Source organism: Globicephala melas, chromosome 10 (assembly GCF_963455315.2).
Source record: "Globicephala melas chromosome 10, mGloMel1.2, whole genome shotgun sequence".
Lineage (NCBI taxonomy): Eukaryota > Metazoa > Chordata > Mammalia > Artiodactyla > Delphinidae > Globicephala > Globicephala melas.
Window position 1 is genome coordinate 20,322,919 of NC_083323.1, and position 14,498 is coordinate 20,337,416.

The following is a 14,498-nucleotide window of genomic DNA, read 5'->3' on the forward strand; positions in this document are numbered from 1 at the left end:
ACGTGATCTCCGCGTCTTACTCTTCCGCCATCTTCCCGGAAGTCCCTAATTTCTATATTCCAAATCACTTATTCTTTCTTCCATCTGGTCTGTCTTATTACCTGTGATCTCTGTTGCATTCTTCATCTCATTCATTGAATTCTTCAGCTCCAGAATTTGTTTGGTCTCTTTTACAATTTCAATCTCTTTGGTAAAGAACTCCTTCTGTTCATTAATTTTATTCCTGAGTTCACTGAATACCCTTCCCGTGTTTTCTTGTAGCTCAATGCATTTCTTCATAACACCTATTTTGAATTCTTTATCACTTTGAGTGCAACATTATTTTCTTTACGAAACACTGTATTTCCTTGATTTTTCAGTTTGACCATATGCACTTCTGCTTTCACATTTGAAGTAACAGACACCTTCCCCAGTTAAGAATTTATACTTACTTTGCTTCTTTCAATAGGTTATAAGCCTAGTAACTTTTATTGTATGCCAGACATATAGAAGCTCTAGATCAAGGGTCAGCAAACTACAGCCTGAAGGCCAAATCTGAATAGCTCTCTGTTTTGTTTCTGTTCTTTTTTTAAACCCACCTGTGAGCTAAGAATGGTTTTTACATTTTAAGTAGTTATATAAATACTTATACAACCATTTAAAATATAATAGCCTCAATCTTGCCTCTTGGCCCCCCAAAGCCTAAAGTGTTTACTACTAGCCCTTTAAGAACAAGTTATTAATCTCTGCTCTCAGTGTTCTTTTCCAGCAGAAAAGGTTCCTCATGTTGCGCTTAGGCAGCTAAAGAAAGAGAGGATCACTTCAATGTCGTCACGAGTTAAGACAGGCTGGTAATGGGGTACAGTAAATTTGTAAAGCTCAGTCCACCTCTCTGGCTGTGACTGAGAACGTGGTGGGCCTTTATCTTGGCCCTGAAAGACCACAAGAGGCTCAGTTCTGTCCTTGGGGAGGTTTTACAGTTAGTTCCTTAGCCTCTTGCCCATCACATCTTCAAAATATTACATTATTAGAGGTGAAGAATGGCTTTAAATAAGACAAAATTTCAACTCAACAGTAAGCAAGCTAGAATAATCCTAAATTGTTTGCACATAACAACACAGTTTCAAAATATATAAAGTAAAAGTTGACAGAACTAGAAGGAGCATAAAATTCCCAGGTTGACTGTGCACTTAACACCCTTTTCTTAGTAACTAATAGATAAAATAGACAACACCCTTTTCTTAGTAACTAATAGATAAAATAGACAACACCCTTTTCTTGGTAACTAATAGATAAAATAGACAAAGTTTAATAGGACATATAAGATTTGAACAACACAATTAAACAACCTTGCCAATTGATAGACAACATTATACTCAACAACTGCAGAACACACTTGAAGCACTTATCTAAATAGTAAATATGCAGGGCATAAAGCAAATCTCAACATATATTAATAGCCTAAAATAACACAGAGTATCCTTTGACCACAGTAGAATTAGAAGAAAAAAGTTTGATGCTGGTTGGAGACAAGATGGTGGAGTAGAAGAACTTGAGCTTGCCTCCTATCATGAAACCACCAAAATCACAACTACTGCTGAACAACCATCGACAAAAAAGACTGGAACCTATGAAAAAAGATATTCTACATCTGAAGACAAAGAAGCCACAACAAGAAGGTAGGAGGGGTGCATTCATGATACAATCAAATTCCATACTCTCCAGGTGAGTGACCCACAAACTGGAAAATAATTATACCACAGAAGTTCTCCCACAGGAGTAAGAGTTATAAGCCCCGAGTCAGGCTCCCCAGTCTGGGAGTCTGGCATCAGGAGGAGGAGCCACCAGAGCATTTGGCTTTGAAGGCCAGTGGGGCTAGATTGCAGGAACTCCTCAGGGGAAATAAATAGAAACTCCACTCTTGGAGGGTGCACAGAAGGTCTTGTGTGCACTGGGACCCAGGAAAAAAAGCAGTGACTTCATAGGCGCCTGGGTCAGATCTACCTGCTGGTCTTGGAGGGTCTCCTGGGGTGGTGGCGGTGGCTGTGGCTCACTGTAGCCACAAGGACACTGGTGGTGGAGGTAACAAGGAGTATTCATTGGCGTGAGCTCTGCTGGAGGCTGCCATTTTGTCACCAAGACCTGGTGACCACCCAAAAGCCAGTAGGCTCCAGTGCTGAGATGCCTCAGGCTAAACAAACAACAGGGCAGAAACACAGCACCCCCCCATCAGCAGATAGGTTGCTTAAAGTCTTCCTGAGCACACAGCCACCTCTAAACACACCCCTAGACATGGCCCTGCCCAACAGAGGGACAAGACCCAGCTACACCCACTAGTAGGCAGGGACCAGTCCCTCCCACCAGGAAGTCTGCATAAGCCTTTTAGACCAGTCTCACCCACCAGGAGACAGATGCCAGAAAAAAGGAACTACGATCCTGCAGCCTGGAGAATGGAGACCACGAACACAAAGTCAGACAAAATGAGACAGCAAAGAAATATGTTTCAGATGAAGGAAAAAGATAAAACCCCAGAAGAACAACTAAGTGAAGTGGAGATATAGGCAATGTACCCAAAAAAGAATTCAGAGTAATGATAGTAAAGGTGATCCAAGATCTCAGAAAAAGAATGGAGGCATAGACCGAGAAGATACAAGAAATGTTTAACAAAGAGCTAGAGGCTATAAAGAGCAAACAGAGTTGAACAATACAATAACTGAAATGAAAAATACACTAGAAGGAATCAACAGCAGAAATAAGTAAGGCAAAAGAACAGATAAGTGAGCTGGAAGACAGAATGGTGGAAATCACTGCCATGGAGCAGAATAAAGAAAAATGAGTGAAAAGAAATGAAGACAGTCTAAGAGACCTCTGGGACAACATTGAATGCACGAACATTTGCATAATAGGGGTCCCAGAAGGAGAAGAGAGAGAAAGGGCCTGAGAAAATGTTTTAAGAGATAATAGCTGAAAACTTCCTAACAGGGGAAAGGAAACAGTCACGCAAGTCCAGGAAGTGCAGAGAGGCCCATACAGGATAAAACCAAGGGGGAACATGCACACAGTAATCAAACTGACAAAAATTAAAGACAAAGAGAAAATATTAAAGGCAACAAGGGAAAAGCAACAAATAACATACAAGGTAATCCCCATAAGGTTATCAGCTGATTTCGCAGCAAAAACTGTGCAGGCCAGAAGGGAATGGCATGATATATTTCATTTCAAGTGATGAAAGGGAAGAACCTACAACCAAGAGTACTATACCCAGCAAGGCTCTCGTTCAGATTTGACAGAGAAATCAAAAGCTTTACAGGCAAGCAAAAGCCAAGGGAATTCAGCACCACCAACCCAGCTTTACAACAAATGCTAAAGGAATTTCTCTAGGTGGAAAGAAAAGGCCACAACTAGAAACAAGAAAATTACAAATGAGAAAGCTAACCAGTAACGGCAAACATACAGTAAAGGTAGGAAACCATCTAAACACAAATAAGATATCAAAACCAGCAACTGTGGGGCTTCCCTGGTGGCGCAGTGGTTGAGAGTCCGCCTGCCGATGCAGGGGACACGGGTTCGTGCCCTGATCTGGGAAGATCCCACATGCCGTGGAGCAGCTGGGCCCCTGAGCCATGGCTGCTGAGCCTGCGCTTCCAGAGCCTGTGCTCTGCAACGGGAGAGGCCACAACAGTGACAGCCCCGTGTACCGCAAAAAAAAAAAAACAACAACAAAAAATCCCCAGCAGCTGTGAGGAGTGTACAGATGCAGGAATATTGGAAATGCATTTGAAATGTACAGACCAGAAACTTAAAACAATCTTCTATATATATATATAGACTGCTATATCAAAACCTCATGGGAACCACAAACTGAAAATCTTCAATAGACACACACACAAAAAAGAAAAAGCATTCCAAACACAACACTAAAGATAGTCATCAAACCACAAGAGAAGAAAACAAAAGAGGAAGGGAAGAGAAAAGACCTACAAAAACAAATCCAAAACAATTAACAAAATGGCAGTAAGAACATACATATTGGTAGCTACCTTAAATGCAAATGGATTAAATGCACCAAACAAAAGACATAGACTGGCTGGCTGGATTCAAAACCAAGACCTGTATATATGCTGTCTACAAGAGACCCAATTCAGATCTATGGACACATATAGACTGAAACTAAGAGGATGGAAAAAGGTATTACATGCAAATGTTAATCAAAAGAAAGCTGGAGTAGCAATACTCATACCAGACAAATTAGACTTTAAAATAAAGACTGCTATAAGAGACAAAGAAGGACACTACATAATGATCAAGGGATCAATCCAAGAAGAAGATATAACAATTGTATACATGTGCCCAACAGAGGAGCATAAGGCAAATGCCAATAGCCATAAAAGGAGAAATGGACAGTAACACAGTAACAGTGGGGGACTTTAACACCCCACTTACATCAATGGACAGATCATCCAGACAGAAACTCAATAAGGAAACACAGGCCTTAAATGACATATTAGACCAGATGGACTTAATTGATATTTATAGAGCATTTTATCCGAAAGCAGCAGAATACACATTTTTAAGTGTACATGGAACACTCTCCAGGATAGATCACATGCTGGGCCATAAAGCAAGCCTTGGTAAATTAAAACTGAAATCATATCAAGCATCTTTTCTGACCCCAACACTATGAGATTAGAAATCAACTACAAGGAAAAAAAAAAAACTGTAAGAAGCCAATGACAGAGGGATAGCTAGAAAATCCTCAAATATTTTGATATTAAACAACACATTTCTAAAAAAAACTACAATGGCAATTAGCAAATGCCTTGATGATGAAAATATAGCATCTCAAAACTTATAGGATACAGCTATGAAGCAGTATTCATAGAGAAAATTATAATTCTAAATGCCTAGATTAGAAAAAGAAGAAAAGTAGAAAATCAGTTATTTAAGCTTCCATCTGAAGATGTTTGGAAAAGAGAAAATTAGGCCCAAAGAAAGAATAGGCAGGAAATAAGAGCAGAAATAAATGAAAAAATTAATAAACCTCTAGCCAGATTGTTAAAGGAAAAAAGCAAAAAGCACAAACTATGAAAGTATAAATGAAAACAAGAACATCACTACAGACCTTATGTACATTAAAAGTTCGTAAGAGTATTATAAACAACTTTATTCCACTAAATGTGAAAATTCAGATGAAACAGATGAGTTTCTTGAAAAGCACAACTAAACCACAGACTACTGAAATGGTTACTTGAAGAAATAGAAAATCTGAATAGTCATGTATCTATTAACGAAATTAAATCTATAATTAGAAACTTTCCTACAAAAGATATTCCAGGTCCAGCTAACAAAAGATTCATATCCAGAATATATAAATAGCTTCTAAAATCACTAAGAAAGAGAAACAGAACAGAATCATGGGCCTGAATGGGAATTCACGAAAGAGGATACCCAAATGACCAGAAGCATATGAAAAGGTATTCTGCATTTTAAGTTGACATGAAATTTCAAATTAAAACAATGATGAGGTACTACTACATACGAACCAGAATGCCCAAAATTTAAAAAGACGGACACTAACAAGTTTTAGTGAGTATGTGGAATAACCGAAGCTCTTATATTGCTAGTTGGAGTTTTGAAAACTGTTTGCAGGTGTCTACTGAAGAGCCACAAACGCGTACATTATCATGGCCACTCCACTGGTAACCCCACTCTTGCATAAATTCCCAACAGAAATACATACAAATGTTAACCAAAACCCATGTACCAAAATGTTCATAGCAATATCGTTTGTAAGAACCCAAACCTAGAAACAACTCACAAATCTATCACCAGTAGAATGGATGGGTAAATAGTGGTGAATTCCAGTTTTCAGGGGTCTAGAAGACCTGCAGACTCACAAACTAGTTCATCCACTGGCACACTGATGCCTGCACATCCACAAGTAAGTTTGCCTCTTTTTTTTTTTTTTTTTGACTCAAGTTTGACAGAGGCTTTGATTCTTACTAAAATGCAACTATCTAGCTCATTAATCCTTAGCAGTGCTCAGAAGTCCATTTCATGATATGGGAAAGGATTGAGGGATTGGTGGGGGAAGGGGAGAAAGATGGAATGGAAAGTATCTGGGATTGGAAATGAAAAAAAAACTACATGTGACTAAGGAAAGATGGAGGTGGGTATCAAAGACAAACTCACTTGTTTCATAATTTTGCTTCAGGTACACATTCTACGAATACTATACAAAAATGAAATTTTACCTGTAGCAAATGGAAGTATCTTATAAATATGTTATTGAATGGAATAAGCCATTTACAAAAGAAAATGTATAATTCCATTTCTATAGAGATCTTTAAAAAAAGGCAAAATTAGAAGTCAGGAAAGTGGTTGGGGAGGGTGTTATAACTGGGAGAGGAAACAAGGGAGCCTTCTTTGATACTGATAATATCCTATTTCTCGATGTAGCTCACAGGATGACAAACATTTTCTGTAAAGAGCCAGATAGTAAATATTCCAGGCTTTGTGGGCCATAAAGTCTCTGTCACAACTAATCAGCTCTGCTGCTATAGTGCAAAAGTAACTACAGATAATATGTAGAGGCCTGGAGACGAGATGGCAGAGTAGAAGGACTTGAGCTTACCTCCTCTCATGAAGACACCAAAATCACAGCTAACTGCTGAACAACCATCAACAAAAAAGACACAGTACCACCAAAAAAGGTATTCTACACCCAAAGATAAAGAAGAAGCCACAACAAGACTGTAGGAGGGGCACTTTCATGATATACTCAAATCCCATACCTGCTGGGTGGGCGACCCACAAACTGGAAAATAATTATATCGCAGGGGTTCTCCCATAGGAGTGAGCCCTATGTCGAGCTCCGCAGCCTAGGGGTCTGGCATCAGAAGGAGGAGCCCCGAGAGCATTTGACTTTGAAAGCCAGCAGGGCTTGAGTGAAGGAGCTCCACAGGAGTGGGGGAAACAGGGACTCCACTCTTGGAGGGTGCACACAATGTTTCACGTGCACTAAGACCCAGGGCAATGCAGTGACTCCATACGAGCCTGGGCCAGACCTACCTGCGGGTCTTGGAGGTTCTCCTGGGGAAGCGGGGGTCAGCTGTGGCTCACTTTGGGGGCAAGGACACTGGTGGCAGATGCTTTTTGGCACCTGAGACCTGGCCCCACCCAACAGCCTGCAGGCTCCAGTGCTGGGATGCCTCAGGCCAAACAAACAACCAGCTGGTTGGCCAAACAACCAACCAGCAGGGTGGGAACACACACAGCCCCACCCATCAGCAGACAGGCTGCCTAAAGTCATCCTGAGCAAATCGGTCACTGTGATACACCACATTGACAAACTGAAGAATAAAAACCATATGATCATCTCAGTAGATGCAGAAAAAGCTTTTGACAAAATTCAACACCCATTTATGATAAAAACTCTCCAAAAAGTGGGCATAGAGGGAACGTACCTCAATATTATAAAGGCCATATATGACAAACCCACAGCTAACATCATACTCAACAGTGAAGAGCTGAAAGCATTTCCTCTAAGATCAGGAACAAGACAAGGATGTCCACTCTCGCTACTTTTATTCAACATAGTTTTGGAAGTCCTAGACAATGGCAATCAGAGAAGAAAAAGAAATAAAAGGAATCCAAATTGGAAAAGAAGAAGTAAAACTATCATCACTGTTTGCAGATGACATGATACTATACATAGAAAATCCTAAAGATGCTTCCAGAATAGTACTAGACCTCATCAATGAATTTTGGTAAGGTTGCAGGATACAAAGTTAATACACAGAAATCTGTTGCATTTCTATACACTAACAAACAGTGAAAGATCAGAAAGAGAAATTAAGGAAACAATCCCATTTATCATCACATCAAAAAGAATAAAATACCTAGGAATAAACCTACCTAAGGAGGCAAAAGACCTGTACTCTGAAAACTATAGGATGCTGATGAAAGAAAATGAAGATGACACAAACAGATGGAAAAATGATATACCATGTTCTTGGACTGGAAGAATCAATATTGTCAAAATGACTATACTATACAAGGCAACCTACAGATTCAATTCAATCCTTATTAAATTACCAGTGGCATTTTTCACAGAAGTAGAACAAAAATATTTTAAATGTGTATGGAAACACAAAAGACCCTGAATAGCCAAAGCAATCCTGAGAAAAGAAAATGGAGCTGGAGGATTCAGGCTCCCTGACTTACAGTAATGAAAATAAAAACAAAAATAAACAAATGGGACCTAATTAAACTTAAAAGCTTTTGCACAGCACAGGAAACCATAAACAAAATGAAAAGACAACCCTTAATGGGAGAAAATATTTGCAAACGAAGTGACCTACAAGGGATTAGTTGCCAAAATATACAAATAGCTCATGGAACTGAATATCAAAACAAAAAACACAACCCAGTCCAAAAATGGGCAGAAGATCTAAATAGACATTTCTCCAAAGAAGACATACAGATGGCCAACAGGCACATGAAAAGACTCTCAACATCGCTATTTATTAGAGAAATGCAGATCAAAACTACAATGAGGAATCACCTCACACTGGTCAGAATGACTGTCATCAAATAGTCTACAAATAATAAATGCTGGAGAAGGTGTGGAGAGAAGGGAACCCTCCTACACAGTTGGTGGGAATGTAAATTGGTACAGCCACTATGGAGAACAGTATGGAGGTTCCTTAAAAAACTAAAATAGAACTACCATACGACCCAGCAATCCTGGGCATATATCTGGAGAAAACCATAATTCAAAAAGATACATGCACCCCAATGTTCATTGCAGCACTATATACAATGGCCAAGACATGGAAGCAACCTAAATGTCCATCAACAGAGGAATGGATAAAGAAGATGTGGTACATATATACAATGGAATATTACTCGGCCATAAAAGAGAATGAAATAATGCCACCTGCAGCAACATGATGGACCCAGAGAATATTGTGCTTAGTGAAATAAGTCAGAGAAAGACAAGTGCTATATGATATCACAAGTGGAATCTAAAAACATGATACAAATGAACTTATTTCCTAAACAGAAAGAGACTCACAGACTTCAAAAACAAACTTATGGTTATCAAAGGGGAAAGGTGGGAAGGAGGGATAAATTACGAGTTTGGGATTCACATATACACAGTACTATATATGAAATAGATAATCAACAAGGACCTACTGTATAGCACAGGGAACTCTACTCAGTATTCTGTAATAATCTATGTGGGAAAAGAATCTGAAAAAGAATGGATATATGTATATGTATAACTGAACCGCTTTGCTGTACACCCGAAACTAACATAACATTGTAAATCAACTGTAATACAAAATAAAAATTAAATTAAAAAACTATAGATAATGTGTAAATAAACGGGTATTGCTGTGTTTCAATAGAATGTTATTTACAAAGCCAGGCAGTGGACTGGCTTTGGGTCTGAGGGCAGTAGTGTGTTAACCCCTCACCTACATAGTTTGGTTACATCTGTGCATAAATTGGTGAATATTTATTGATCTGTACACTTTTGATTTATATGCTTTTCTCACTATATATTCTACTTCAATGAATACACTTAAAAAATACAACAAAGCAGGAAAGTCATTAAGAAAATAACAAAAACAACAAGAGCAGAAGCAAGCAGTTAGGATTCACTGGTCTGCTTGTAATGCTGCTTCTGAGATGTGTTTCTTGCTGCAAAGATACTGGAGTATTTGGAGCACTACCAGTTCTTTTCATGCACTCTATATACCAACATTATTGTTCATTTCCTTCTTGATGGGAGGAGAATCCATTAAGAGACCTCCAAGTGCTTAGTTCACTTAATGAATTCCCTTTATTAAGTGTTATTATTACTGCCCAAATTGATTTCTTCTCCAAGTTATATCATTCTGCCATTCTATAATTGAAACTCTAGGTACTTAGGACATAAGCGACCTAAGAAACATTAAGTATCAACTCTACTACTGCTTTAATTTTCAGATTTGCCCAGAAAGAACTTCTTTCAGAAGTAATGTATCTTGCCCATCCCTACCCCCACTTTCACCCCAATGTTACAGAGCTTAAACATAATTAGAAAAAAAGAGAAAAGCTATCCACACTCAGTGTATCTGCTAAGGGATTTTGTTAAGCTTTTCTCCCCTGGAAGATAAGAATAGAAAAATAATAATAATGACAGGGATGACATATATCAAGTACATACTACGAGCCAGGCATTGTTCTAAGCCCTTTCCATGTGTTAATTTATTTAATCCACATAGAAGTGCTCTGAAGTGGTTACTTTTTTTTATCCCCATTATAAAGAAGAGGAAAGTGAGACAAAGAGATTAAGTAATTGCCCAAGGTTTCACAGTTAATAAGTGAGGGGCTGGGATTTGAACTCAGGTAATCTGTTTCTAAAGCTCATGCTCTCAGATACATGCTAAAGTAAGTAGCTTGGATTTGATTATAGAGAAATCAGATTCCTTCAATATAAGTGTAGCATAGCTTAAGCATTCCCAGCTTCCTGCCGCCCCCTCAAGGGAAATGACTGTCCCCCGTCTACGCCCTACTGACTCATACTGCAGCATCTAGGCTACTTTATTGCACTTACCTTTTGTATCTCTGACTTTCCCTCACTGTGCACTCTTTCAGAGCTGGGACTGTGCCTGATTCCTTCTTGTATCTCTAGTGCCAAACATAATGTCTGCCTGGACATAACATGGCTCAAAAGATGTCTGCTGGATACAAACTACTATATATAAAATAGATAAACAACAAGGTCCTACTGTATAGCACAGGGAACTATATTAAATATCTTATAATAAACTATAATAGAAAGGAATATGAAAAAGAATGTTTATATTCTTTTATGTATATATGTATAACTGAATCACTTTGCCATACACCTGAAACTAACACAACATTGTAAATGAACTATACTTCAATAAAAAAAAACCATGTCTGCTGAATGAATGAATCAATCACACCATGAGTGATAACTCCTTTTTCTTTGGTTCACCAAGTTTTCAGCTCATTTTTTTCTGGTGATTTATTACAAGGGACAGGACACAATGTCATGAAGAATGTGAAGTGACTTGGCACTATTTCTGTCCATAAAGCTTCTTAAAGCAAGAACACCCTTCCTCTGCATTTAGCTCAAGAATCCCCCCATACTGCTAGCCTCGACGATAACGGTGTATGTCTAGTTAAATGTAGCTAGAACTTACATTTATAATTAATAGGATAAAACAGACAACAAGGTCCTACTCTATAGCACAGGGAACTATATTCAATATCCTATGATAAACCATAATGGAAAAGAATATGAAAAGAATTATAACTGAGTCATTCTGCTGTACAGCAGAAATTAACACATTGTAAATTAACTATACTTCAATAACATTTTTAAAAATCAGATAAAATAGGCTATTTTCATACTCATTTCTAAGTATTCGTCGAAAAGTCCGTAGGCATTCATCGGCTGAAGGTTGTAGTCCTTTTCCCACTGTGGGAAACTTATTTTCCTTTCAGGTCCATGCTCTTGTCGTACTTTCCTTCTAGTCCACCAATTCTGAATTAACCTGCACAACAAGATCAATTTATTTAAAAAAATATATATGTATATAGCTGTTCATAAGACTTAAGTAATAAGAAATAGAGTTAGAATATAGAACAATAGTTTAAAAAATTTAGGACACGCTGGCAAGGAAATGAAGCCTTGGATTAGAAGGGAAATAACAATGGAGGCTACACTTCAAGCATTTGTACTTGCACGTGAACAGAATGATTGATGAACTTATTTTAATCATTCACGAAACTGTCTCTCGTCCAGTGTTGCCTCAGAGGGTTGGGTAGAGGACTGAGAACATTGATAACCTGATCCCCCAGTACAAAGGCAACCCGCAGGCCTCTGAGAAGAAGATGGTTTGGCCTAGCTGGCTTAGTTGAGGACCCGTGAGCAGTCTTACCATGGGGTGCTGACCTGCATACTCTGACTCGAGGGCCCTAGAAGGTCTGAAAACCCACAAAGGTTTCCTCCTCTCCTGGCATGCAGAAGCCTGCAGGTCCACAACTGGATCTGCCTGCTTTTGGGTTGAGTTTGACAGAGGCTCTGATTCCCAATAAAACGCATCTCACACTGGTGAGGTTAGTACATTAATCCTTGGCAGTGTTCAGAAGTGCATTTTACGATACGGAACAGGGTTGAAGAAATTGGGGTGTGTGGGGGGGTCAGGTTTGTGTGCTGTAGGGGGCCAGGAGAAAGCTGAGGGGTATCTGAGAGTAGCGATGCCAAAGCAAAAACAAATGTGAAATAAACTAAATAAGGGGATGGGTATCAAAGACAATTCTGTCTACTTCACAATTTTGCTCTATGCCCATATTAGTAGAAGATAAATATAGTTCCCTTTGATGTCTATGACATTTTGATAAGTTATGGATGATACTTTAAAAGAGAATATAATGCTTCTAATTTTAAAATTTTATGCTTTGTTTTTTTTTAAGTTTTATAGAAAACATCAACACTTGGAAGAAGTTTTCTAAAAATAAATCTAAGAAGAGAAAATTACTGGCAGTGGTTCTGACGGGGAGCTAAGAGATGACTTTTCGAAGTGAACCGAGTTCCAGTTAATTGTTCTGGCTGAGTGGTCTTCCCTGAAACCTGGAATTCTCTATGGAGACACTTGAGCTGACCTGGAAACCTGTAGGTGTAGAATTAAAGAAGAAATAGAAGTGCTGCTGATTTATGTCCCTTGAAAACTTAACTGACCAGAACTGAGCAGACACAGCCAAATTCAAGGTCATCCTTACAAAGGTGATGGAAGTTTTTGCCCGTTGCCATCCACATAAACTGTTATCATCAGATAATGATGTTTTTACTGGTTAGGATAGGCTTACTTAGAAATACTCCAGTTTCTTTTCTGAATCATTTTTTTAGGTCTTCTTTCCATAAGTTCCTTTCCTGTACAGTTGAATTTAAGGAAGTTTAAAGAAATTACCATTTCTGATTTATTGCAGGGGTTGGGGAGTAAAGACCTCGTTAATGTGTCATCATCATATAAAGCAGCTTGGAAGCAGGTATCCAATTATTTAGGGGCCCACAGAGACTTCTTAAAGAATATTCACTTTTGCTTATGCAATTTGTGCTAAATCTTCCAAAAGAGCCAATGTTTATTATTTTCATGGTTTGTCTTTGAATATCTAAGCATAAAGACTTAGCTCCAGGTACACACACACACACACACACACACACACACACACACACACGCTTAACTGCTGAGTCTGCATTGCTTATCTTACTTGCCACACCTAGAAAAGCCAATGAGACATGCTGCCTCTCAAGTATAGATATCTAAGGTACTTACGGGTAGCCAAGTTCCATGAAATTATTCCAGGTCTGCTTTAGCACCATTATAATACCCATTTGCATACAGAGATCAATAAGGCATCCACTAGGGTGGCACTGCGAGGTAAGCAAACACAGAAATTCAAGAATCAATGGTCAGGAAGAAAGGCTGTCTGGTTTCTAATCTGCACAAAGTTGCCCTAAGCCTGTTTAACGCCAAGTCTGTAGGAAACAAGGAATGATGGGAGAATACAGACCTCTTCTAGTCTCCACCTGTTTATCAGCCTCAAGTAGGCACCTGGGTGTCCTGTGAATCTTCAACACACACAGAAAAACAAACCATTAGCATCCTGTAGCCTTCAGTGAATATTATATTCAGATTAGCACATCCTCCAGCGAAAATTACCGGTGCAGTAAGGAACAGGTGTCAGGGAATTAGGAAAACTCTCTGGAACTGGCATAATGGCAGCTTCTGGAATTCTCTGGGGGGTATTTCTCTCCTGGCCCTTCTGTCTGGCTCCTGAACACAGAGGCCAGTCCTCGATGCCTGCTGTGACTTTTAACATTTTCTGCTGAATATCAAGGGGCTGTGGTGTAAGCAGCAGGTTGGGTTTAAACACATCAGATCTTTTTGAATATCAGCAATGCCGTGTTTTTTATTTTTTAAAACGAAACTATTTGACTAGCATTCCATACTGAAGTAGCTGGAAACTGCGGACAGGCTGCTTATCCATTTCACTAAAACCCAATACTCGGCTCTCCCCTGGTTCTCGTCTCCTCAGACACGCTTCCTGGTGTAATGAAGTTCATGGTACCTGGACGTTCCACATCCTCAGAACTGCGGGATTCAGAAGCTGCCCAGTCTCCTTCGGCATCCTACGTCAGCCCCCTTTCCTGTCTGAATGTCCTTCCCTCCTCTGTGAGGTCAGGGATCTGGGACATGCTGCCTGCCGTCCTCCCCCTGATGCCACCTGCTCTTACAGGTGTGAGATCCAGAGGCCCGATTCAGGTACAGATGGAGCCTGCAAGTTTTACATTCACACTTCACGTGTGCAAACTGTTTTCTTCTACTCACCTGAACAAGAAAAGGTACAAGGGACTTTGATGGAGACCATTCCCCAGAATGGGAAGGGAAAGGAAAGGAGGAGACTGTTCTCCTCTTTATACACTTTATAAA

At 39.3% G+C, this 14,498-nt stretch overlaps 1 protein-coding gene across 2 annotated transcripts in view; it reads right to left on the minus strand.

Annotated features, from left to right (window-relative positions):
* ANO4 (anoctamin 4) overlaps window positions 1–14,498 on the minus strand; it is a 193,952-nt gene that overhangs the window by 49,276 nt on the left and 130,178 nt on the right. For both annotated transcript variants that reach the window (XM_060305767.1, XM_060305768.1), the window contains exons 16-18: window positions 13,579–13,636; window positions 13,341–13,438; window positions 11,416–11,558 (exon numbers count right to left, since the gene is read on the minus strand). In XM_060305767.1, the coding sequence (XP_060161750.1) occupies window positions 11,416–11,558; window positions 13,341–13,438; window positions 13,579–13,636 (299 nt within the window). The remainder of the gene's footprint in view (window positions 1–11,415; window positions 11,559–13,340; window positions 13,439–13,578; window positions 13,637–14,498) is intronic.